Source organism: Podarcis filfolensis (assembly GCF_964270895.1).
Source record: "Podarcis filfolensis genome assembly, chromosome: 11".
In the NCBI taxonomy this organism is placed as follows: Eukaryota; Metazoa; Chordata; class Lepidosauria; order Squamata; family Lacertidae; genus Podarcis; species Podarcis filfolensis.
The window spans coordinates 44522804-44550444 of NC_139613.1; the positions used below are offsets into that span (position 1 = coordinate 44522804).

Sequence of the window (27641 nt, forward strand, 5' to 3'; positions counted from 1 at the left end):
TGGTTACTTCAAGACTGGGTTACTGCAATGCGCTCTACGTAGGGCTTCTCTCACGCTTGATCGAGAAGCTGCAGTTAGTGCAGAATGCTGCAGTGTGATGGCTGACAAAAGTGAGGCCTTAGACTCATAAAAAGTAAAGGGACCTCTGACCATTAGGTCCAGTCGTGACCGACTCTGGGGTTGCGGCGCTCATCTCGCTTTATTGGCTCAGGGAGCCGGCGTACAGCTTCTGGGTCATGTGGCCAGCATGACTTCTGGAGAACCAGAGCAGCACACGGAAACGCCGTTTACCTTCCCGCCGGAGCGGTACCTATTTATCTACTTGCACTTTGATGTGGTTTTGAACTGCTAGGTTGGCAGGAGCAGGGACTGAGCAACGGGAGCTCACCCTGTCGCGGGGATTTGAACCACTGACCTTCTGATCGGCAAGCCCTAGGCTCTGCGGTTTAACCCACAGCGCCACCCGCATCCCTAATGGTAAGGACCACGAGGATCATCTAGTCAACCCCCTGCAATGCAGGAATATTTTGCCCAGTGTGGGTCTTGAACCCATGACCCTAAGATTAAGCGTTTCATGCTCTATGGACTGAGCTATCCAACCTTGTTGGCAGATAACACCTGTGCTCATAAATCTGCACTGGTTGACAATTTGCTACTGGGCCATGTTCAATGTGTTACTATTACAGTGGTACCTCGGGTTACAGACGCTTCAGGTTACAGACACCTCAGGTTACAGACTCCGCTAACCCAGAAATAGTACCTCGGGTTAGGAACTGCTTCAGGATGAGAACAGAAATCGTGCGGTGGCAGCGGGAGGCCCCATTAGCTATAGTGGTACCTCAGGTTAAGAACAGTTTCAGGTTAAGAATGGACTTGCAGAACGAATTAAGTTCTTAACCCGAGGTACCACTGTATTATAAAAAGGTAAAGGTGAAGGAACCCTGGACAGTTAAGCCCAGTCAAAGGCAACTATGGGGTTGCAGCACTCATCTCACTCTCAGGCCAAGGGAGCCGGTGTTTGTCCACAGATAGCTTTCCAGGTCATGTGGCCAGCATGACTAAGCCGCTTCTGGCGCAACGGAACACTGTGACTGTTATGTACTGAAGTTCTCACCCTGGGCCAGCAGGGGGATACTGTAGATAGTTATGCAAATAAGGGATCGAAAGTGACGTTGGGATCGAAAGTGAGATTGGATAGTTTTAGAAAATTTTTACAGTTACGTTGTACTGGAGCTCTATATAAGCAGGCTGACTGAACCTTTCAGTTCAGTTCTGTTCTGGCCTGTGAATAAACAAGAGCTGTTTGAAGAATCGCTGTGTCGTCTGATATGTTCACCCGCAACTTAACAGTGACGGATACCAGAGTGCACGAAAATGCTGTTTACCTTCCCTCTGCAGCGGTACCTATTTATCTACTTGCACTGATGTGCTTTCGAACTGCTAGGATGGCAGGAGCTGGGACAGAGCAATGGGAGCTCACCCCGTCGCAAGGGTTCGAACCACTAACCCTCTGATCAGCAAGCCCAAGAAGATCAGTGGTTTAGACCACAGCACCACAACTTGAGACCAGTTTATCTACAAAATCACCTTACCCCACAAGTGCCCACTCGACCGCTTCAATGGGTGGAATTGGCATTACTACAGGTGCCACATAGCACCCATTCTGCATTTGAAAGAATTTGACCATTTAGTGTGGTAGAACTGACATTTACTTTGGAACTCCCTGCCTATTGAGATCAAGCAGGTGCCTACATTGTACTCTTTTTCAGTGCCTGCTAAAAATATCCCTATGTAGACAAACCTACCCAAATGCTCTGAAAGTTGGGGGGATTTTAATATGTTTTAGCATTGTATGTTTTAATTTAGGGTTGTGGGTTTTTCTTGATTTTACTGTTTTATCTTTTGCAAACAGCTTTGAGGGTTTTGTTTGTTTGTTTAGAATCAAGCGGTGTCTATTTTATGATACTTGAAGGGAATAGGATAAGAAAGGCTAAAGACACGTATTTGCCACACCAGATTGATCCAGTGCATGAACAATGTCCTGAACTCGCAAAGCAAGTTTGGAAGCTCCACATGTCTCATGCACTAAATTTGTGTCTGGAATCGAGATAAAAAATGGCGTCTTCATCTATTTTTACCCATTCAAAATGTCTGATGACCGAATACAGCCTTGTGCCAGACAACTAACAGATGTATTAGACGAGGGACAGAGATGGAGGCGACAATGGCCCAGTTTGCATGCAACACTAAACCATGATTTAACTTGATGTGCACAAAATCTCTGGAAGCCCAAGTGAAACCTCAGGCTCAAGTCCTCTGCTCCTCTCCGCTAACCTCCTGCTGCCTGGCTGGGAGAAGAAATAAAGGAGGATTCAGTTTCACTTTCTCAGATTCCTGGCTTTTCATTACATGCGAATCAGGAATCATGGTTTAAAATAAACTCCAGTGTGTTAAATTAACCGGGCTCATAACCCCCCATTTTAAGCTGACTTGCTTTTGCAGTTGATTAGAGTTTATTGTAAACCACAATTCCTGGTTTGTACATAATGACAAGCCAGAAATCAGGGAGAGAAAAACCGAATCATGGTTTCTGCCTCCTGGCTGTGTAAGAGCAGGAGAGGAGATTGCTTGAATCCAAGGGTTTGCACAGGCTCCCAGAAGTTTGCATGTGCAAAACTAAACCATGGTTTAGACTGTATGTGGCTCAGCCCAGGGTAAAACTACTTTTTATAATTTGCTGTTTGAAAACTGGTCTATTGTCACTCAAAATCTTTTTTTAAAAAAATCAACCACAAGAAAGCTACGGTATAAATATAGTTTGATCTTACCACTTTCCTTAACGATTAGCATATTTTATTGTCTTTTTAATATTTTGTTGGAAGCCGCCCAGAGTGGCTGGGGAAACCCAGCCAGATGGGTGGGGTATAAATAATAAATTATTGTTATTATTACATGTATATTTTGGAACTCCTCACTTCACGTTAACAAGTGTATTATGAACACTGAGTAGCTGAGAACAAATTGCTCTGCTGCCACTATTAATATTAGTAGTAGTAGTAGTATTAATTAAATTTGTATACTGTCCTTCATCCAAATGCCACAGGGTGGTTCACAACATAAAAATACAAAATGAGAGATGTATTTACATATATACATAATAAACCAAATACATAATAAACCAAAAAAAACAACAACCAAAAACCTAACTGGCTCCCACAAAGACATTTAAAAGGCCATATAATGTTTAATCAGCCAAAGGCCTAAAGAAACTTTCGCCTGGTGCCTAAAGATACACAGTGGTACCTCTGGTTAAGTATTTAATTCGTTCTGGAGGTCTGTTCTTAACCTGAAACTGTTCTTAACCTGAAGCACCACTTTAGCTAATGGGGCCCCCTGCTACTGCCGCGCCGCCGGAGCATTCTGTTCTCATCCTGAAGCAAAGTTCTTAACCTGAAGCACTATTTCTGGGTTAGCAGAGTCTGTAACCTGAAGCATATGTAACCTGAGGTACCACTGTAGAATGAAGGTGCCAGATGAATTTCCCTGGGGTGCGCATTCCACAAACGGGAAGCCACTGCAGAAAAGGCCTGTTATTGTTTCGCTGCCATCCGGGCCTCTCACTGAGGTAGCACATGAAGAAGAGGCTCAGATGATGATCACACGGTCTGGATCAGTTCATCAGGAGAGAAGCAGTCCTTGAGGTATTGCGGTTCAGAGCCATTTAAGGATGTATAGATCAAAACCAGAAATTTGAATTGGGCCCAGTGCAGCCAGTACAGTGGTACCTTGGCTCTCAAACACCTTGGTACTCAAACAACTTGGAACTCAAACACTGCAAACCCAGAAGTAAGTCTTCCAGTTTGCAAACTTTTTTCGGAAGACGAACAAGCTCCGTTTTGAGTCTTACGCTTCCGATTTGAGTGCCACACTTTCGTTTTGAGTGCCATGCTTCCGTTTTGAGTGTTACGCTGAGGTCTGTCTGTTTTTGCTATTTATTTTGCGTTTCCATTTTTGCAGCTTTTTTGTTTTGTTTTTGTTACTGTGTGGAACCCAGTTCAGCTACTGGTTGATTGTGTGACTGCAGTACATTGTTTATTGCTTTCGTGTTATGGATCAGTGGTCTCATTAGATAGTAAAATTCATAATAAATTGCTGTTTTAAGGAGTTGTTTTTAAAAGTCTGGAACTGATTAATTCATTTTGCATTACTTTCTATGGGAAAGCGCGCCTTGGTTTTGGAACGCTTTGGTTTTGGAACGGACTTCCAGAATGGATTAAGTTTGAGAACCAAGGTACCACTGTACAGTAGGGCCAGGATCGGTGTAATATACTCAAATCATCTTGCCCCAGTGAGCAACCTGGCCACTGAATTCTGCACCAGCTGAAGCTTCCAAACCGTCTTCAGAGGCAGCTCTATATATAATGCATTGCAGTAATCTAACCTAGAGGTTACCAGAGAATATAACACAAAAGTTAGGCTATCCCTGTCCAGATAGGAGCACAGCTGGGCCACCAGCCGAAGCTGATGGAAGGCACTCCATGTCACTAAGGCCACCTGAGCCTCAAGCGACAGCAAAAGATTCAGGAGAACCCCCAAGCTGTGTACCCGCTCCTTCAGAGGGAGTGCAACCCCATTAAGAGCAGGCAACCTCCAGCCAACCAGTCTAGGGAACCGCCCACTAACAATGCCTCATTCTTATCTGCATTGAGCTTCAGTTTGTTGGATCTCATCCAGTCCATTATCAAGGTAAGAAAACCATCTCTAGCACATCCACTATTCAGTACAGAGGAGAGCCAGGATTATGTCCCTTGTCTGGGTCCAGTTGCAGGCAGCTACATGCATTTGCCATGAAGAATGTCATGTATTGTATGCAAAACAAAAAGGAGCCTTCAGATGTCTGAACCGTGAGAACCTAAGTGTTTGAAATGGGGCTTTTAAAATGCACGAAGAATTACGTCCTTTCAGCAGAAAGTGCACATCTGGCTTTAAACACACAGCTACTTTCATCATCCTATAAAGACCTGAGCTACCGAAGTGTATAATTAACCTGCTGTTCTATTAAGAAAGCTAACAAGACAGCTTGCTTTCCAAAGGTATGCCCTTTATGAGTCAAACTTCAGAAAAGTTCACTGAAAAGCAATATTAAAATCCAAGATTGCCAAATAAAATTATTATCTCTCTGAAGTGAGAAACAATTAGGTAAATATGTTTTGCATTGAGTGCTTTGGTTGGAGAAGACTCAGTGTGATTTCTGGTCCCTTGGCAACAATCTAGATAACAACAGACTACTGCTATTTTATAGCATCTCTGCCAAATACTTTCTTGCAGAGCACTTTCATGCTTTAAGGAAGACAGAAGCTTGTGGGAGTTTATTGTTTTGTTTTGTTAAGACTCTTTAATTGTTATCTGTGTATTTTGGAACACCCACCCACCTTGCCTATAATAACTTATGAAGAAAGCTTTATATAGATTTACTTTGCAAGCACATCAAAATGAAAAGATGTGGAAAAGGATTGAGACGATCACTTGCTCAATGAAGCTTTAAAGGACACTCATCTCTATTTATTTACTCTATTGATTTCTCTTCTTGAGAACCACAAAGAGCTGTCCATATCACTCTAAGTGCTTAGGGTAATTATTTAAAGAGAATAAAAGCCTATCACAAAAGTACATACACACAGTAAGAATCTGAGCCAATATCTACCTTGCTTATGTATTTTTATTAGCTTGAAATGGAGAGCATGCTTATCCCTTTAAATCTACAAAGCGCCAAGGAAGGACCACTGAGACTTCTTCCTATTCACATCTAGGGCTGGGCCATAACTGGTTTTCAGTATCATGATATATCACCAGCTAAACATCACAATATATCACAATATCTGAAATAAGGAAGGAACTACACAGAAGACAATGTCCTGGCAACTGCTACTACTTAAGGGTCTAAAACTGATAAATGATGATAATCAATCACCTCATGGTCAACTTTCATCAGCAGGAAAGCCAAAATGCATCCAATTGAGACTTTTGGTTTTGGGCTTGGCTACCAAATGTTGGTATTCAGGACAATCCAAAGTACAGTGATGAGCCTTAGTGAATACAAATAATCTGGGACTGCCGGACTGCCAGACTGCCAGCAGGCCTACTAAGTGACAGAAGAAGCAGAAGCTTATGAAACTGTGTGATGATTGATAATATTGTCATTTATCCGTTTTAGACCCCTAAGTCAGGGGTAGGCAACCTAAGGCCCACGGGCCACAAGCGGCCCACGGGGGTCGTTTAACCAGCCCCCGAGCCGCCCCCGAACCGAGCCATCCGCTCGGCAAGTCCCCGGACGCTGCACTAAACTGGCGCGGTGCAAGGACTTGCTTCTGTGGGGCCGGAAATCACGTCTGCTGGAAATCGCGCCCATTAAGGGATCTCTGCTGCAGTGAACTGCTAAACTTTGCCAACCCTTGCCCTAAGTAGTAGCAGTTGCCAGGACATTGTCCTGTTCGACTCTGTATAGTTCCATCCTTATTTCAGACATTGCGGTAGATTGCAGTGTTTAGCTGTGATAACATTGCAACGTTTAGCTGGTGAGTTATCACAATGTTGAAAACCAGATATTGCCTAGTCTAGCCCTTACACACATTGTGATTCACCATATATCGCCAGCTCAAATATTATGAAACAATTATCATGATGTAAACTTCAAAACGGTGTTGGATATATTAATATATCGCTCAGCCCTATTCGCATAGTGTCTTTGCTTGAACTCTTCTCCCGCTTGCTTTCTGCCTTACAGTAAATAGAAAACTGAATTTCTGAACCCAGAGAGCCATGCAACTACTCTGTGTTCCTCACATTGTGGATGTGTGTTTCTCTCTTTTACATACATTAATCTGGGTTGGCTTATTTTAGTGTGACTAATTGCCATGAATTCTCATTCCACACTGGGAATCTGGCTTGTTTTGAAACTGTTTTGGATGATGTGTGTGTGTGTGACTGGCTGCCAATTAGTTTCTGGGCCCAATTCAAAGTGCTGGTGCTGACCTATAAAGCTGTACACAGTGCAGGACCTCAATGCCTTAAAAACTGCATCTCCTCATAAGGGTTAGAAACTGGGATAGAAAAGCTAGGAGCCAAATGGCTCCTGGGACCTGGGTTGTGGGCGCCAAAACAGAATTCCTAGTCATTAGGGATGGGGGGGTGATCAGCAACACTTTTTATTTATTTTAACCATGAACGAATACATAATTCACGTAAGAGACACATTGTTAATATCACGTTTTTATCAGAGATTGTGAATACATGTGTAATTTGGTGTTTACAATAAAAATATTGGTATCATACTTCAGTTTTCAAAACACTCTGCTCTTTATTGTTAAACTCCTTAACATATTGTCTATGTTTAACATATACTTCGAGGCTTCGAAGCCGTGGGACTTTGCCCCCTCTCCTCCACCCTTGCTGTCCCAAACCTGCCCTGGAAGGTCAGGGGACACAGAGGGGGAGGCGAGCGGGAAAGTCCCATTGTGCAAGCAGTTGTTTATCCACGAGTGCAATTATTTGAATACTGCCCTGAGTACCTTTAGAGATGTAGCCACACCCAAAAAACTTTGTCAAAGCCAGTACGTTTCCGAGCACAATTCAAAGTGTTGGTGCTGACCTTTAAAGCCCTAAACGGCCTCAGCCCAGTATATCTGAAGGAGCGTCTCCACCCCCATCGTTCTACCCAGACACTGAGGTCCAGCTCCGAGGGCCTTCTGGCGGTTCCCTCACTGCGAGAAGCCAAGTTACAGGGTACCAGGCAGAGGGCCTTCTCGGTAGTGGCACCCGCCCTGTGGAACGCCCTCCCACCAGATGTCAAAGAGAACAACAACTACCAGACTTTTAGAAGACATCAGAAGGCAGCCCTGTTTAGGGAAGCTTTTAAAGTTTGATGCATTACTGTATTTTAATATTTTGTTGGAAGCCGCCCAGAGTGGCTGTGGAAGCCCAGCCAGATGGGTGGGGTATAAATAAGAAATATTATTATTATTATTATTATTATTATTATTATTATTATTATTACTACTACTACTACCACTACTATCCATTCTTAAGGAAATCAGCCCTGAGTGCTCACTGGAAAGGACAGATCATGAAGCTGAGGCTCCAGTACTTTGGCCACCTCATGAGAAGAGAAGACTCACTGGATAAGATCCTGATGTTGGGAAAGATTGAGGGCGCAAGGAGAAGGGGACGAAAGAGGACGAGGTGGTTGGACAGTGTTCTCGAAGCTACCAGCATGAGTTTGACCAAACTGCAGGAGGCAGTGGAAGACAGGAGTGCCTGGCGTGCTCTGGTCCATGGGGTCACGAAGAGTCGGACATGACTAAACGACTAAACAACAACAACAACATTATTATTATTATAGAACACTGTGAATCAGGATGCAGGAGCTTCTCATTGCTATTCCCTGTGGATCCTTCACGGGAGAGAGATCTCCATTTTAGAGCAGGTTGTGTTGCCGCAGGCCCACCTGCTCTAATATTTCTCTACAAGGGGTACCTGCAGAGAAAATATATTTGGTTCACTGCTCCCTTTTCTGTCACTGCAAATCCCTACTCTGCAAATCTGAGAATATTGCCAAGAATTTCCAAAACAAAGAAAAAAAGCAGCCAATGGAGAAAAGTACCTAAACTGATTGTGAGAGCAGCAGCAAAGGGGATTATCCAAGAGCCTGTTTCCTCTTGAAAACTATTCACTATATTCCATTGAAAAAAAATCATCCGATACTTAGGACATATCTTTGTGGCAGGGCAAGAATAATAGCAAGTATTTTACACTGTTTGCTGCTTTAAACAAAAGCCTCTTGAACATTTCTCTTTCAGTATTTTGAAGGCCTTATCACATTTGTCTCGGGCAACAATTCATTCCTGCAGTTGGCTAGATGTCTTATACGCACAGCCTGCAGCCAGAATCTTTGTTTAAACTTTGAGGACTTGGCAGAAGCAATTAAGATTAAAGAGATATCAAGCAGGATGTAAATGCTGATGAAGACGGACATTTTTGCCTAAAGAATGGCAAGTGGCGACTTACCTTTATTAGGGTTATTACAGCCAGATAATGATCAACATATATGTCAATCAAATATGTATTTTTTCAGGATTTTTCAGGATGCAAAAGCAAACATAATTGTTCCAATGATATCAATAGATTTGTGATGCATTGACTTTATTTTGCTGTCGGTGCTGTTGTTTTTTGTAAGAGTTTAGAAACTATACTACAAAAGCCTTTCACCAATTATAACAGAGTGTACCGTATTTTTCGCCCCATAGGACGCACCGGTCCATAAGACGCATCAAGTTTTTTGGGGGGGAAATAAAGGGGAAAAAATTTATTTCCCCCCCAGGCGCTTGTGGTGCCGGCAGCGGGGAGAAGCGCTCTTCTCCCCGCCGCCCGCCTGCAGACCAGGTCCGGGGACAGGGGGAGACGCGCTGCGCCTCCCCACTGTCCCCGGAGCTTGTGGGGCAGGCAGCGGGGAGAAGCGCTCTTCTCCCCGCCGCCCGCCTGCAGACCAGGTCCGGGGACAGCGGGGAGACGCGCTGCGCCTCCCAGCTGTCCCCGGACCTTGCGGGGCAGGCAGCGGGGAGAAGCGCTCTTCTCCCTGCCGCCCGCCTTCAGATCAGGTCCGGGGACAGCGGGGAGACGCGCTGCGCCTCCCCACTCTCCCCGGAGCTTGTGGGGCTGGCGGCGGGGTCTCCAAACCACTTCGGGAGACAGCGGGATGGCGGCGTTCCGCCTCCCTCTGTCCCCCGACCTTGTGGGGCTGGCGCTGGGGCTCTCCCCTCTCACTTTCCAGGCTTCAGCGAAAGCCTGCATTCGCCCCATAGGACGCACACACATTTCCCCTTCATTTTTGGAGGGGAAAAAGTGCGTCCTATAGGGCGAAAAATACGGTATATTTTTAGAGAAAAAATCTTAGCATTTTCTAACATGTTTAATAAGACACCTCCAGTCTATAATACAAATCTTGGGAACAGTGGTTTTGGGGTTTTTTCAAATTTCTCATTAAATGGAATGTTATTGGGGAAATATTAATACACTTTGTAAGTGGACAATTTGGGGGGACAGCTTTCTCTTTTCCCACTACCACAATATGTGAAATGTAAAAAATAGGTTATTCAAAAATAGGTCATCTTTTCAGTGAATATACTTGTTATAAGGGGGGGAAACTGCTCCTTTATCCCTTATGGGGTATCCAAGAGCCCGTTTAGAGTCCTTATGTAGGTTCTGTATTGGTAGGAGAAAATAACAGAGACCAACCAGAGAATATGGAGAAGCAAAGCAGCTAGTAAGCATGATCTTTATTAAACTGTTGCAACATGGTCCCCCACTCCTGCCATGCAGGGAGGGAGGAGAGGAACCCAGAACAATGGTGTGCAAACTCTTATAAAGACTTTTGAAGTTGCCCACCCTGTAGCCAGAGACCACCCCCCAAACACCATACATACATCACAGAAAGAGGCGGTCTACAGAAGAAAGCCTGTCTGCCAGGATACCTGATCACTGGTCACTGATTGCATTACCTGGACAGCCAGGCCATTCTTTTGTGGTGGTAAATACTTTAATTCCTGAATCCAGGTCACAAGCTCATCCTATTCACCCACACAAGTACGCCCTTAAAACAGGTAAGCAAAAGACAATGGAGAGACTTTCCCATTTCCTTCCCCCTTGCAGAGAAATATTTGAGGTCACTGGGAGAGTCAAAATGACTCAGGTCATTAGTACAGGATAGTACAGGATTGTTCTCCTGTACTATTTTAGACAAGTGGTTTATATACTTATGTATGTGTTTGCCTTGTAAATTTATGAACACTTATTTTATATCTGGGACTGTAGGATTCTTATAACAATACTGATACAGCTTATGATGTTTCAGTCTGCACTGAAATATCCTTCTTTTCTCAATCCCATACTCCTCAAGGCAAGACTACAGTTAATACAATCACAGAAGACAAAGCCAATCAAAAGGTAATGACATTAATTAACAAGATTAGTCACTGCTACAGGCAGAGGCTCTTTGTTCTCATCAGTCAAGGGACACGGCCATCCAATGATGTCTAATTGTGTGTGTGTATGTTTTAATGTCAACAGATCAAAACAGGTAGCAGCCAAATGGAATGAGTGCAGGGCGGATGGCCTGAAAAGATCAGAACTCATCATGTAATAATCAACCCCCAACCAAGTCTTAAAATGTGATCCTAACTCACTGTGCTACCACATTTAAGAATTGAACATGCAGTATACCCAGTGTAATCTTTTTAGAAAAAGAGATGCCGGAACTCACCATGAACACCTCCCTTGTTCTCTTATAATGGCAATGGCGCCTACCTGATAAGTGCCGGAACTCAGTTCTGGCAACTTCCAACTGAAAAAAGCCCAGAGTATACTAATATTAGAAGGCTGATCGCCGAAGAATTGATGCTTTTGAATTATGGTGCTGGAGGAGACTCTTGAGAGTCCCATGGACTGCAAGAAGATCAAACCTATCCATTCTTAAGGAAATCAGCCCCGAGTGCCCACTGGAAGGACAGATCCTGAAGATGAGGCTCCAATACTTTGGCCACCTCATGAGAAGAGAAGACTCCCTGGAAAAGACCCTGATGTTGTGAAAGATGGAGGGCACAAGGAGAAGGGGACGACAGAGGATGAGATGGTTGGATAGTGTTCTCGAAGCTACCAGCATGAGTTTGACCAAACTGCGGGAGGTAGTGGAAGACAGAAGTGCCTGGCGTGCTCTGGTCCATGGGGTCACAAAGAGTCGACATGACTAAACGACTAAACAACAAATATTAATATTGATGCAAGTATGAGATTGAAATAAAAACAAATATGTTAGTTCAGATTTCTGTGGTGTCAGAGAGTTACTCCGGGGTGGGAGATATCCAAGTTATATTCCACTGACTAGATTTTACTAGTCAAACAGATGTTCAAGTACTGCTAACTATCCTAATTGTTAAACAAATGCCAAACAAATCAGAAGGTATGTGAAACCAACTATTCCTATTCAAGTTTATCTAAGAATTCCCAATATCTACCTATCCATCCAGTTCCCAACATCATTTCCCGGACTACCAATGCTGCAAGATGAAGCTGCACACTTACCTAGGATTAAACCACAGGATTAAACACTGTGTGACAACTCAAAAGACCTCTGAGTACATATGCAAAGGACTGCAGTATTTCAAAACAAAACCCAAGACAGGGTTCAGAAGTTAGGCTCATTTGGGGTTACTAGAGGCAGGAAACTGCTTAACTCCTATTCCAAGGATGCATTCATTTGATTTTCTTTACATCCTTTCATATAAGTGAAATGGTGTTATTCGCCCATATGAAAAAAATAGGCTGGTACAGAAACTATGAGACGATGGTCCAATGCATCTGGGCAAGACGAACAGGATGTGCACACACTTGTAACATGGCCTAGATCCCATAGCTACCACTGCCAGAACTGCTCATCCCTAGAAGTCACAAAACTTTGATTCTGGTACATGGAGTGTACATTGAGGAGAGAGTTGGGAACACTTAGTAAGCAGGAGGAGGGGGACAACTTCTCCTCCCATTCTTCAGATCATTTCCTGAAAAACTGCATCCTCTGCATCCTCTTCTATTCCAAGAGCATCTTTATGTCCCCTTCACAAGCATTAGATCAGGGGTCAGCAAACTTTTTCAGCAGGGGGCTGGTCCACTGTCCCTCAGATCTTGGGGAGGGGGGGCAACTATATTTTGAAAGTGGGGGAAAATAAACGAATTCCTATGCCCCACAAATAACCCAGAGATGCATTTTAAATAAAAGCACACATTCTACTCATGTGAAAACACCAGGCAAGCCCCACAAATAACCCAGAGATCCATTTTAAATAAAAGGGCACATTCCACACATGTAAAAACACACTGATTCCTGAACCGTCCACGGGCCGGATTTAGAAGGCGATTGGGCCGGATCCAGCCCCCGAGCCTTAGTTTGCCTACCCATGCATTAGATGCTCTAGGGGAGTGCAAAGCATCGTTCCTATACTAAATTCAGAGCTGTATGCATCACATAAGCAGATGAATGGCAGAAGATGGGCAAAAGGAGTTGGAGGACTGGGACACATTCTATTACAAAATAATATCCCATTATCTCTATACATCCTTGTCCACCAAAGCAGACTAATATGCACTCTGCTACATACGAGGATCTCCACACATCTGCCATCCAACAGGTGAAGCTCCCTTATACCGAATCAAACAACTAATCCAGACCACTGATCTATCTAGCTCAGCACTGGGAATGGCTCAACAGGATTTCAGACTGGGGTCTTTCACAGCTTGGGACAGATGCTAGAGACTGAGCTTCGGACCTTCTGCGTGCAAAACATTGGGAGAAGGGGAAAGGTAGAGTAGGTTAAGAAGGGGAAACGGAATTGGAGAAGTTTGGGAAACGCTGCCCATGTGTCATTACATACAGTAACATTGTTATCACAAGACCAAAACATGCACATACCTGCTACAAACCGAGGTTATTACTAGGACGGACATGGAGGGGATGTCTGAAAGAGGACTGGAACTAAAAACTGATTCTAAAAAAGTCTTCAGATAGGCTTCCTGAAATAGCAGGGACTTTCAAAGAACTGGTGGATTATACAGATATATCTATTAAATGATGAAAATTGTTGCAAAAAGAGCACCTAACACCACCATGCAACAATTATCCAGGTCAAATTTATGTTAGAGGAAGCACTGCAAGAAGTACATATAAGTAATTCTACCCTGTCAAGGCACGAGATGGACTGAAAGGCCTATCTTTTTCTGAAAAGCTTACATCTGAAAAGCTCTGATGGCTTGTAAACATACCCATTAGGGACTTAATTAGGAGGGACTAAAACATCTCTCATCACCTGCAAAGCTTATTCCCACCATCTAGCACATTAGCCAGTGCATTAATTCTCTAAATCAAGGCAGCCTTTCCGCTGAATTACAAATGAGCCATTTCAAATACTCCTCTCTCTCTCTGACTGACAAATCTCAAAAGTTAAATTTAATAAACCTCTCTTGGTGATGGCAGCCGTGACTCACACGAGCAAAAATGTCAAGGCTAGCAGATATCTCTAAGGCCCAGAAGCACTGGCATGATTATGATAGAAAGTTCACAGAGGGACTGTGGAATAATAGTTTATAACAGAACTCTGATTTACTAAATTTCACCAGTTCAGTCAACTTCATAGCTATGGAGCACAAGGCAGTTATTTGCAAGACTCCACTGTGCAAATTAATTGAATCCTCCACCTGGTCTGTTAAAACATTAGAATCATAGTTTTTGGACTGACACATACATACATACACATAATACATAAATAATTTTAGACAGGTTTCTTTCTTCTTCTTTTCTACTTTCATGAATACAAGCTAAGATTTCATAATCCAATTAGAAAATTGAGGAGGCAGCAAGAAAGCCTAGGAGGAAAAGCAGACAGGCAAATTTTATATATATTTCTAATTTCTTAGGTGAACTGAAGCCAGAGTCTGCCCAAGGATATATAAAATAAATAAGAGGGCTAACTTCTGTGGCCAAGTATATATTGACTTAATTTAACTTCTAGTCCATCATTCTCACAATTCAAAAGAAACCAAAAAATTCCACAAACTCCCCCAAAAGGAAGAACAAATTAAGCAACTGCAGCAGCCCACCAATAAGAGAAAATGGATGAGACTATCTGACCTGAGAAACGCCAGATTTATGCACAAGCTATGTAGTCAACATTTTAGGGCCTCAGATTATGAGGTGCCTCTAAATACCACTGTCCCCAAAAAGCTAGTCAGATAGTCAGTTTTTAGTTGCATCCTCACCTACATACCTATATAGCAAATACAAAACTTCATTCTTTCCATTTTCATTGTCCTTTGAACAATCAACCTTTAAGGTAATGCTATGTGGCCACTTAAATTTGACATAGTTTAAGGCCTCAGAGTGGGACGCGGGTGGTGCTGTGGGTTAAACCACAGAGTCTAGGACTTGCAGATCAGAAGGTCAGCGGTTCGAATCCCCGCCACGGGGTGAGCTCCCATTGCTCGGTCCCTGCTCCTGCCAACCTAGCAGTTCGAAAGCACGTCAAGTGCAAATAGATAAATAGGTACTGCTCCAGCGAGAAGGTAAACGGCGTTTCCGTGCGCTGCTCTGGTTCACCAGAAGCGGCTTAGTCATGCTGGCCACATGACCCAGAAGCTGTACGCCGGCTCCCTTGGCCAAATAAGGTGAGATGAGCGCCGCAACCCCAGAGTCGGCCATGACTGGACCTAATGGTCAGGAGTCCCTTTACCTTTACCTTACTAAGGCCTCAGAGTATCTTAATCCTGCCCTGGGCCAAATGAGGAAAGGTGAGCTTTGGCACCTGCTTGCCTCTCCTCTGTGACCTTCTCCAAAGACCCTGCTGCCAGTTCCAGCATCCTGGATCTAGCAGTTTTATAACAGCTCCTTGCAGGGCTGCATCATCCTCCTGGGACAGCAGGGAAGGGTGCAAGAAGGGCAAGGGACACCCCAGTTTGCGCAAGTGGGTGAAGAGGCTGGTTTTACTTTTATGTAGTCACAAGGAAGCGAAGGCCTTTTCTGTGGTGGCACACCCAACTTTGAAATGCCCCCCCAAGGAGACAAATATTCTGCCAACATTACAACTATTTTGGTGCCAGGTTAAGCCATTTTAGTTTACTTTTTGTGCAGGTCCCATTTGTAGTTTTCTATTTGAAATGCTGCTGAAGTGGGCTGCTTGTGGAAGGTGAAAGAAACATGGGAAAATGACTTTTTCCTCCGTCTCCAATAGTACCTTTCGTCAAAAAAGATCCTATCCTATCTGGAATTGACAATAGTAACAGCACAGATGTGCAAGGGGTTGCGTACTGCTAAGTAAGTACTCTGAGTAGATGCAATGAAATTCATGGACCACAGTCAACCACGATTACTTCAATTGCCAAAATAAATAAGATGCATGGGGTGTTTTTAGATTCAGGGGTGTGTTTTTTAATACAAAAACTTGCAAGAACACAATTGCTCACTAGATGGCAGCACAGTGTCACCAATGCATGTTGCTTAGTGGCTATCGCATACGCCTTCAAAAAGGTCACATTATATGGTTAGATCATTAGATGTAATATTTGTCAAACCCAAATGTTAACAGTGGGATCCTATGCGTATTTCCTCAGAGGTATGCCTCACTGCATCCCAGTGAGCTTTGTGGCTGAGTAGGGGTTTGAACTCTGGACTTCGCAGTTTGACGCTCTTCTAACCCATGGGTAGGCAAATTAAGGCCTGGGGGCCGGATCCAGGCCAATCGTCTTCTAAATCCGGCCTGTGGTCTGGGAATCAGCGTGTTTTTACATGAGTAGAATGTGCCCTTTTATTTAAAATGCATCTCTGGGTTATTTGTGGGGCATAGGAATTTGTTCATTTCCCCCAAAAAACATAGTCCACAAGGTTTGAGGGACAGTGGACCGGCCCCCTGCTAAAAAAGCTTGCTGACCCCTGCTGTAACCATTATGCACCACAGCTGGCTTGCTTGACAGCAGCAGCAGCAGCAGCAGAAAAAAAAGCAGTATCTTATCATATCATATCTTATCTTATGCAAACGAGCCGACTATCTAATCTCTCTCTCTGTTTAAAGTTACAGGAAGGTAGCTGTGTTGGTCTGCCATAGTCGAAACAAACAAACAAACAAAATTCCTTCCAGTAGCACCTTAGAGATCAACTAAGTTTGTTATTGGTATGAACTTTCGTGTGCATGCACACTTCTTCATATACACTGAAACAGAAGTCACCAGACTCTTATATGGGGCGGGGTATTACTCTGAAGGGTGGTGGGAATAACACCATTACTGGCCCCAACAACATCAAACATACCATCCCAGGACTATTTAATTGCTCATCTTCTAACATTGTGTATGCCATCAAATGCCAACAGTGCCCTTCAGATCTCTATATTGGACAAACAGGCCAAACCCTATGCCAAAGGACAAATGGGCATAAATCTGACATCAAGAATCACGAGACAAAGAAGCCAGTAGGAGAACACTTCAGTCTCCCAGGACATTCTATACGAAATCTCAAAGTAGCTGTCATATTACAAGAGAATTTCAGAAATAGACCAGAAAGAGAAGTTGCTGAATTTCAACTTATTACCAAACTTAAAACCATGGAGAGACCTGGTCTGAATTGAGACATTGGATTCTTATCTCATTATACATGATGAAGCTATTTTTAGCCATCTCACCCCTTGCTTTTTCCTGTAAGACCAATTACAGTCGTTAACAGTCAACAGGTCTACCACACCTATCTCCCATTCCCACCACCCTTCTGAGTAATACCCCTCCCCACCCTCTCACTATATATAAGGGTCTGGTGACTTCTGTTTCAGTGTATCTGAAGAAGTGTGCATGCACATGAAAGCTCATACCAAGAACAAACTTAGTTGGTCTCTAAGGTGCTACTGGAAGGAATTTTTTTTTTTGTTTTGTTTCTCTATTTAAAGGCAGCAACAAAGCGAGGAAAGGAGGGAAAGAGAGAGAGAAATCCTCCTTTTCCTCAGAGGCGCCATAAAACTGAGAAGCGGGGAGAAAGAGGCGGCGAAGGTGCACCGCCGCCTCTCCGCCACTAGGGGGCGCGGGCGGGCGGTGTCACGTGACCTCCGCGCGCCGCGGCGGCCTGCCTTCGTTCTCTCCTCGCGCCGCGCCACTCACCCGCAACGGCCGCACTCCGGCCTCCGCGCGCTGAGCTCCACGGGAAGCTCCCAGAGGCCCCCGCAGTCTTCCGCTTCTTCCTCGGGCCCGCTCTCCGGAGCGGGAGGCCTCAGCAGCGGCTCCTCGTCTTTTCTGCCCCCCGCGGCGCCCGTTGCCGGCGTCTCCCTCCCCTCCATCGCTTCTGCCCTGCCCCGGAACGGTCGGGAGAGGGCGCTAGGACCCCGCCGGGCCCCGAAAGTTGGAACGCCGGCCGTGTGGTGGGAAAAGGGCTTTCCTCCTTCTCCCGCCCCCGCCGGACACGCTTAGCCAATCAGAAACGCGGCTCCAGCCAATCGGGAAGCAGAGTGCTCTTCGAAGAGCAGCCGTTCCCGCAGAATGCTGCCTTTGCCTCTTTTGACCCGCGAGATACCCGTGCTAAGTGCTCGATGCGAATCACCGCCTTACCCGGATTCTAAGAATTCAGATCTGTTCTCCGCTTGTAGGAAATCTTGTTCTGCGGCACAACAAGTTCTCCTATGGATCAGTTAATGATTAAGGAATTGGAAGTAAGAGAATAAGAAAATGGACAATTTTCCCAGAGGGGGGATGTAGGAGGTGCAGATCCTCCAAAGATCAGCTTTATGAACAAGTTTTTTTAAACTTGCTCTTTGGTTATATTCATACATTACATTCAGGGAGTGTACACGCATTCATATATTCACATGCATCATTCACAGAATGTGTAATCACTAGCCAACATGCATTTGATGCCCCAAAAGGAAATGGCTTCAATGACTCTTGTCACATGCGTCATTGAAGCAATTCCCTTTTACTGGCAGCAAGGCAGTGCATGTCAGCCCTGATGTATTTCCTGAAACAGTTTCCTACCAAGTAAGAATAGTGGCAGAGTGGGATGCAATGTTGCTCTTCATTTTTTTCCTCTTTTCCAAGCTCCAGTGGTGAAGCTAGTTAATTTTAGACCTTGAACTTAATAGTCTTAGGAGCTCTGTTCTTCTCACCCCACTGGTCAACTTCAGTTGTAAAGTTCACCGGAGCAAGTTTGAAAAAGAGGGGAAATGAAGAGCAACACTAGATTCCACACTGCCACAATTCTTATTATTGAATGTAAACCTTTGTAGAAACTTTTTCAGGAAGTACAACATGATTGACATGCCCTGCCTTGTTGCCAGTAAAATGGAATTGTTTCAATTGTAATAAGTCACTGAATCTATTTCCTTTTGCTTGCAGCAGATGTGTGCAGACTAAAGATTGTTCACTTGCTGAATGTTACATGTGAATAACCACGAATGTACAGCTCTACTATTTGTGTACCAAGGTACAAAGACTGCACACTTAATGTAGCATAAGAACATCCCTATAGAGTTACAAGTGAGCAGTGAAGTAGCCCTGTTTGCTGATAACCACCAAATTGTGCAGGGCACTTAAAATAATATTGGCAGGAGTTCCAAAAGGATCTTTCCAAATTGAATGGACAGTAAAATAGCAAATGCAATTCAGTGTAAGCAAGTGAAAACTGATGCACATTAGGGCAAAAAAATCCTAATTTCACAGGAATGAGAGAGACCACTGGGTCACAGTGGATAGCTGTGCAACAGCTTTGAAAAAGGTAAATTCCACGATAGGGATAAATGGAAAGGGATTGAAGATAAGATTGCCGTTCTACAAGACTACAGTGCAACCACACTTGGGATGATGTTTATTGTTATGGTCACTTCTCATCAAAGAGACTAGAACGGGAAAGGGTTCACAATTGGACAACCAAAAAGAGCAAGGGGATGAAGCAACTCCCTTGTGATGAAAGGTTACAGTCGGGGAGGGGCTAGTTTTAAAGAGAGAGAAAATATCCCTCAATACTTGAAACTTATAGACATCCAGTAAAGCTGAATGTTGGAAGATTCAGGATAGACAATTTTAAAAAATACTACTTCCCACCATGCATAGTTAAATAATGGAATTCTCTCTGACAAGATGTAGTGATGGCCACCAACCTGGATGTTATGTACTGAATTGAATAGGATCCAAAAAGCAGCAGTCTGATTGGTCCTAGGACAATAGGATTCAGAATGCAGCAGTCTGATTGGTCCTAGAACAATGCAGCAGTATGATTGGTCCGCAGGAGCCACCCAATCCAGCTCCAGGTGAAAGTGAATCCGCAGCCTGATTGGCCTACAGGAGAATCGCAGAATTAGCCAATCACGTGTGACCCATTGTGTAAATAATGTATATAAAGCAGATATTTGGGGGGAACATTCATTCCTCACTACTATGAGCTGAATAAAGAGCATGAAATCCACACTCAACTTCCGAGTATATTTCACTGGATGATTTTAATAGATGTTTAGTAAATTTGTGGAGGATAAGGCTATCAGTTGCAACTATCCATGATGGCCAAATTTAGAGCCTTCATGTTAGAGGCAATATGCCAGTTAATACCAGTTGCTATGAATGACAAGCGTTCATTGCACTTATGGCCTGTTTGTGGGCTTTCAACAGATATCTGGTCAGCAACTGTGATGATAAGATTCTAGATGGGCCTTTCATCTGATACAGCAGATATGGGAGCTTATTTCCTTAAGTCCCATGCACAATTCTTCTTTGCAGTGTTAGGGGGGAAAGAAGTAAGATTTCACATGCCAACAGGTTCTGTGCTGCTAATATTAAGAAGTAAACAGCCCCTTTGCCCAGAAATCCACGCTGTGCTTTCACATGCAAGGACTTTGTGTGCTGAAGTATCATGTGTCAACATACCCAGGGAGGCCCTAAAGTGTTTTCAATACAAATACATCCAAACAATGTGAAAACTGAAACTGAATAAAATTACTAAATGGCACGATACTGATCTGCAACAAAAAGAGAAGTTAATATCAATGATATAGAATATCAAGATATTCTAACTGCATACAATTGCTTATACACTGTGTGTTGTAATTCTGGGGAAGGGGCAGATGGACCATACCTGGCAAAGGAGTCAAAGGAGGCAGCTGAACACACTGGGTCAGCTGTATGCAAGCCCTCATTTTGGAAATGCTGCTCCACTCTATGGTCTGCATATTTTCCCAACAACAAAGCTTTCAGCGGCCCTCCTCTCCCAGGGTGGCTGCTTCAGTGTGCTCCTTTCTCCAGAGTGGCAAAGTTTCCCTTTTCCACTTCAGTCTCTTCAGGAGTAAATTCCAACCCCCCCAGACCATCAGTTCCTCCCAGTAACTTCAGCTTTGTTTATTTATGAAACAAATAAAGGAGCTCAGGCCGGCAAACAACAAACACTAAAACACCTTAAAAACAAACATCAGAAAAACAGTTTGCTACAGATGCAGACTGGGAAAACATTCCAAGGCTCTCACCAAAGAGGACAGGTGTATCCTGCTTCAGTGTCTTTGGCCTAGGCAGGACTTCTATCCCTCTCTAGGCACGCAGGTATATTTTTAAAAGATCCAAAATATTTCTGCTTCGTATTACTAAGTAATTATTATTTATTTTAATTAATGGCCATCTGTCATGGATGCTTTAGCTGAAAGTCCTGCATTGCAGGGGGTTGGGTCCTTTTCAACTGTACAGTTCTATGATTCTACGAATTATTAAATTTCTATACCACCCAAGGAGCACTGGGAAGTTTACAGTATCAAAACACACAACACAGTAACAAACAAAAACAATCCCCCCCCCCAGCTTAAAAGGCTATACAGTGTACCTCGGGTTAAGTACTTAATTCATTCCGGAGGTCTGTTCTTAACCTGAAACTGTTCTTAGCCTGAAGCACCACTTTAGCTAATGGGGCCTGCCGCTACCGCCGCACCGTCGGAGCACAATTTCTGTTCTCATCCTGAAGCAAAGTTCTTAACCTGAAGCACTACTTCTGGGTTAGGGGAGTCTGTAACCTGAAGCGTACCCGAGATACCACTGTAGATTGTTTATATTAGCCAAAGGCATGGGCAGAGTGCTTTTGCCTAGTGCCTAAAGATATGTAACAGGTACTAGGCGAGCCTCCTTGGGGAGGGCATTCCAGAAGCAAGGAGCTACTGCAGAAAAAGCTTGTTCCTGTTTTGCCACCCTCCAGACATCTCATGGAGCAGGCACGAAGAAGGGGAATTCCTTTACATCTATGACATTTAGTACAGTACTAGGCTGTTAGTGTGTTTGTTCCAAAGCATGCAAGTTAGTGATTGCAGAGGTGGTGTTAGAGCTCGTTAGTACGGCTCATAAGTTGCATTCATGAGGTTCCAGGTTCAGTTTCCACTTAAAGGTTCTCCCAAAGGAAGTGCTAGCAAAGAACTATGTCTGAGACAGAGAGATACTGTAAGGTTACATTCCTGTAATATGGTATAGTGAAGTATTTTTTGAAACACACCAATGCTTATATCTCTGTAGTGGGATATTGAAGATAAGTTTTATAGGCATTCATGAATACATTCGTTACATTTTTTTTTTAAGTCTTTCAAATGTGCATGAACAATTTCTGGTATAGTATTGCACAGAAAAAAATCAGAGCAAAATATTCTGCCCCAAATCTATATGATATTTCAGGATTATAATTTTGTTGGTATTGAAATTTCAAAACCATGATTTCACTTCTTAAAACAATGTTCTCCATGAATAGCTCTGCCAATATGTTCTCAAATACTGCATAGAAATTACTCTTCTTCTTTTTTTGCAGCTCAATGGGGTTTTTTCCCACTGAAGATGTCCCTTTTCTGTAGATATTTCTTAACTACAGTATAAGAAATAATTGTTAAATAGGTTTGCCAACACCATGGAAAGTCCCTGAATTTGAAACTCTTCTCTTCTGCATTCTCATTTAAGCCTTCTGCTTTCCATCCCATGGATTTCAGTAGTCAGTAACATATGATGATGAACAGCCATAGAGTTAATTGCTTATGATAACCAAGAGGGGAACTTCAGAAAGAATTGCTGCCTCATTTTAGATAGTTGAACAAAAACTAAAATAGCAAGTTGCTTAAGTTCACAATGAAGTCCTAAACTGTAAGAAACAGATTCATGTTTCTTTATACCAAGACATCAATTCAGCTGAAAATAGTCAAGATGAAAGACATTTCTACACAGTAGATTATTGTGGAGCTGGTACTGTTCATCAGAAATTCTGAGTAAATGTGCTTAGGTTATTCTGGAAATCCTATGCATACTTAGCAGTTAACATAGTGGGATATTTCTAAATAAACCATGCATAGGATTGCACTAAATAAATCATGCATAGAATTTTCTTCCACTGAAAGCATTAGGATTTTAGTGACAATATCACATTGGTTTCAATGGTATATAGTCAGAACTACCTTTAGCTGAAGTGGAAACCAGCTGATTTTTTAAGTTTAAAATGAGGTTGCAATTCTATATACAGTACATGTACTGGAGAGTAAGCTTACTTACTGGGTGTAAGTAGACGTGTAAGAGAGTGCTGCAAAAATCATTTCACTAACATACTAAAAGACAAAACAAAAATTTTTTTTTCCTGCCAGTAGCACCTTAAAGACCAACTAAGTTAGTTCTTGGTATGAGCTTTCGTGTGCATGCACACTTCTTCAGATACACATTTTCAGATACAAAAATTTTTTTGTTTTGACTATGGCAGACCAACACGGCTACCATACTAAAAGACAATTAATTTTGAAACCCACATTATTCTCTTTAGCATTTGTTAGTAACTGGGATAACCAGTTACTATGCACAGGATTAACAATATTCCATGTATACACCCATTCTTCTTCTACTCCACCGACCTGAACTCATAGACATTTTTTTTTAATAAAATCACATTTTTATTTTCTCTACACACCACTTTTCCCTCACTTTACCCCAATACCTTCTCCTTCCAGCATCACAAGGTCATGTCACATTATCTGGGAAAATATACTCTATTGATTTTAAATGTTTTTAAACCAGCTTTGCCTTAAAACAATGCTCAGGACATATAGCACAATAAGGTCACTTCACATTTGTATAAGACTTAAAGCTAAATTCATAATGTCAGTTGCATCAAATGAGTTAACCTGACCTTTTCTGAAAATATATTCAAACTACAGTGACACTTAATATAATTACAATCCTGTTTACACTTACTCAGCAGTAAGCCCCACTGAACACAGGGCTTACTTTTGAGTAAATATGAAAAAGGTTGCACTGTATGCCTACTGCATATTTCAAAGTGGCAGACTAATAATAGGAACATAATGCACAAAAACAGTTTGAACTCTTTTTTTTTTGAGTGCCGAGGAAACTGAGTGTGTAATGATACTGTAACAATGAGACATGCTCCAGGATTACAATTTGGGGGGAAGGTGGTCAGTTACTATTTACAAATTATCCAGAACTGTTAATTTGTTTTTGAACAAACAGAAGGCAAATGTTAGGATTTGCCACACATTAAGGTATCCCCTGCATGCGAAGACAGACTCCAGAAGATAGAGTGGACACCAATAGTGGATCCAATAGTCAAGAAGGGGTCTTCTGCATGTGTTGTGTAGGGAAATGAGGGGGGCAGATGAGGCTAGTCAACATGGGTAGCCCCATATAGGAGAAGGAAAACTCTGATCCTAAACCTCCACTGCCTTCTGGTCATACTCATTTGTGAGAAAGACTTCAAGAATAAACTCTGAGGAACCATCTGTACTCACTGCCTTGTGGGATATCTTCAAGAGAAGAAGTCTAAGGAGTAAATCCTATACAAATCCCAAGTGGAGTCTGTAAGGCAGTTGGAATGTGTCTTGTTTGCCTCCTTCCAGCAACTCCTGCTGCCAAACTTGTGTCAAATGTATTGCTCTGCTTTCCTTTGGACTACATCAGGGAGGTACTGGTGGGGAGAGGGTCTTATATCATATGGGCAGCCCATGTTCTCCATACTTCGTATGCTGGTATGCAGCAAAAACAATGCAGGAGGCAGCAGTTATGAAAGCCGTAGCAGGTGAATGTAATTCTCTAATGGTTCTGACTTCACCCCCGAAGCCGTCCCGAGACAGACAAGATGCCAACCAACCAGGGTACAGGTCATTTTAGGGCCAGACCAGATGCAGTGCCATTCATGCAATTGCTAACTGTGTTTTGCTTCCTAGACATTTATTAGTGGCTTTTAAAAAATGGAATTAGAAGATCCAGATCGAGACTTCGTTGTTGTTTTTTCAATTGATTTTCCAAAACTTTTAAACAGACAAACAAACATAGATCTTAACTGTGCTTAATCCAATCTTAGTAACATTGTTAAGTGACTTCCTCAAATCCCCTTGGCTGAATTTCAGTGCATATCATTGTAACAGTTTTCTAAAACAGATTTCTCATAAAACTAACTTAATCACTTAACATATTTCTTTCTTGTCATTTTAACTTTAAACATATTATTCTATAACATCCAGATCGAGACTTTGGTGGAGAGGAAGGTAGGGATACTTTTTAGCTAACTTTCCTCTCCAAGGCTTTATTTCCTAACAGCAGAGCCGCGCTTCTTCACCAGTTTGCCACGTCCATCCCTTGGCTGCTCCCAGTTTCCTCACATCCTCCTCCCACATCCTCACTGGCCCCTTTCACAGCTGAAGCCTTGGCTCCAGGATCCTCCCTGCGGGAACAGAAAACACCGGCTCCTCTACCACACCCAGCCCGACACACACACTCTTTTCCCCCAACACACGCCGCCCTTCCTCACGGTCACGACGAATACGTGACAACAACCACACCCCGCCATGGACTAGCCGGTTCTACTGCGCCTGCGCTCCTTCCTCCCTTAAGTCGACGTTCCTTCCCGAGCCGCCGAGCCACCAATGCGCCTGCGCACGGGCGGGCGGCTCCGGCTTCCGCGTCTTTTTCCTCGCGGAGGCACGCAGCCTCAACTGCGCATGCTCTGAACCTTATTCTTTCCCTCCCTCCCTAGCTCACAGTCTTAGCGCACGCGTACATAACGATCCCTAATGGGGAAAAGGAGGGAGCTCGCGGGTTGCTGGGTCAACCGGGCGACGTCATGGCCGGTCCCGCTCTCGCGATGGTTCGATTCGCAGGAGAGGGTCGGCCCGCTATTGTAGGCTGAGGGAGAGAGAGAGAGAAACTCTGCGAGGGCCAGTAGGAAGCCGGTTTGAGGGAGGAAGTCCGCGCGCGAGAGGGGCTCCTCCGCCCGCCCCCTGAGGTCGCGAGCGGACGTTGCCTCTGCCCGAGAAGGGGAGGAGCCTCGGAGGAAGACCCCGCCCCCCACTATGTGCCACCGCCGCCGACGCCCCCTGCGGGACTAGCCGCGGCCGAGCGGCTCCGGGTGCCTCAGCTGCCCTGCCCGTTGGCCGAGAGCGTCGGCTCTGAAAGCGGGAGCCTCGCCGTTATGAACCTGCACCAGGTGCTGACGGGGGCTGTCAACCCCGGGGACAACTGCTTCTCCGTGGGGAACGTCGGCGGGCATCCCTTCACGGTGAGTCTCCTTCCTCCTCAGCTCCGGTGCCACCGCGACAAGAGGGTTCCCCCCCCCTCAGGCCGCCTCCGACGGCGCCCCTTCCCTGGGCAGCGCTCGGCCTCCCTTAGCCGGCAGGCGAAGAGGGCGCGCGGACGGGCAGTTTGCGTCAGGGACGGTGGCACCGGTGCGGGTGGGACGCTCGGCAGGTGCCTTGTTGAAGCACGCCCGAGATTCGCCGGTTCGACCGGAGCCGAGCCTGTATTGGCGTCGGGAGCTGAGCGAGCACGAGACCGGGCCCTTTCTTTGCCATGACGGGGCAGATCAATTCCCTTTATTTCGCTTCCTGCTGCAAGCATTTTTGCCACTTCTCTACATTTTATTTATTTATTTATTTATTTATTGCAATAATGCGCACTCCTCATCTGAGCTGTGGTTAGTTTCCGAAGTGCTTGGGCGTAAGGTGAGTCGGGTTGCATTAATGCCACAGAGCAGTGGCGTAGCGTGGGTTGTCAGCACCCGGGGCAAGGCAAGTAATTTGCGCCCCCTAACCCGTGGATTTGCGCCCCCTAACCCATGGATTTGCCCTAACCCCAGATGTTGCGCCCGGTGCGGCCCGCCCCCCTGCACCCCCCACGCTACGCCACTGCTACAGAGGCATTCTCCACATGCTCAGAGGTATCTCCCTTTATTATTATTATTCATTTATATTGTTATTATTATAGCTGCGCTTGCTTTAGAGCCTGGCGGTTCAAAACGTGTTCAGGGAGGCAGAGTTCTTCTTTTCTTTTGAAGGGATATCAAGGACAAGTGGCCAAGAGATAGGGTTAGGCTCCTATATGGCATTCTTGTGGGGCCTGGGAAACATCTGGATTGCCTTGTTTATGAGGCTGTTATTGATCAGCCTGACTGTTATGTAACTTAACAGCTGTGCTTTCCAATCGAAAACAACTGGAAGTGACATTTGAGCGTGGTGTTTATATATGCGGTTTTGAGGTTTGAAATGCAGTACTCCCATTCTTGTGCGCTTGTGACAAAATGTGTGTGACTGGGCAATCAAGATAAAGGGTCATGCTAGAAACAACTTTTGGGCATATACAGTTCCTTATGGCTTAATTATTAGTACTATTTTCTGGTCATCACCTGAATCTCTTCTTGGTGTACCCTCTCTGAAAGAGTCCCAGAGGGTGGCCTTTTCTGTGTTGGCTCCCTGTTTGTGGAATACTCTCCTCAGAGAGGCTCACCTGACACCTTCATACATATGAAATGTTTCTCTGTAACCAGACTTTGACTGATTAAACATTATATGGCCTATTAAATGTGTTTGTGGGAGAGGAGTTATTGGTTTGCTTTTGTATTTGTGCTCTCATTTTGTATTTTAAAGTTGACTTGCTTTTGCAGTTGATTAGAATTGATTGTAAGCCACAATTCCTGCTTTATACATAATGTCAAGTCAGAAATTGGAGATGGAGAAACTGAAACATGGTTTATTCCTCCTTTTAGCTGTGTGGGAAAAGGAATGTGGACTGCTTGAGTCCAA

At 44.1% G+C, this 27641-nt stretch overlaps 2 protein-coding genes and 1 long non-coding RNA gene across 7 annotated transcripts in view; 1 reads left to right on the forward strand and 2 right to left on the reverse strand.

The window, feature by feature from the left end:
• Positions 1-19282, reverse strand: part of DTWD2 (DTW domain containing 2) — a 90649-nt gene extending 71367 nt beyond the window's left edge. Inside the window, exon 1 of the mRNA XM_083577150.1 lies at positions 17734-19282. Coding sequence (XP_083433276.1) covers positions 17734-17909 — 176 coding nt within the window. The 5' untranslated portion in view covers positions 17910-19282. The remainder of the gene's footprint in view (positions 1-17733) is intronic.
• Positions 19283-20081: 799 nt separating this feature from the next.
• LOC310745120 lies at positions 20082-25703 on the reverse strand. The gene is made up of 3 exons (XR_014539956.1): positions 23361-25703; positions 21632-22897; positions 20082-21408 (listed from the first exon to the last, which is right to left on the reverse strand). It is a non-coding gene; the product is annotated as an uncharacterized lncRNA (long non-coding RNA).
• Positions 25704-25991: 288 nt separating this feature from the next.
• DMXL1 (Dmx like 1) overlaps positions 25992-27641 on the forward strand; it is a 70005-nt gene continuing 68355 nt past the window's right edge. For all 5 annotated transcript variants that reach the window (XM_083576438.1, XM_083576439.1, XM_083576440.1 and 2 more), the window contains exon 1: positions 25992-26122. In XM_083576438.1, the coding sequence (XP_083432564.1) occupies positions 26036-26122 (87 nt within the window). In that variant the 5' untranslated portion in view covers positions 25992-26035. The remainder of the gene's footprint in view (positions 26123-27641) is intronic.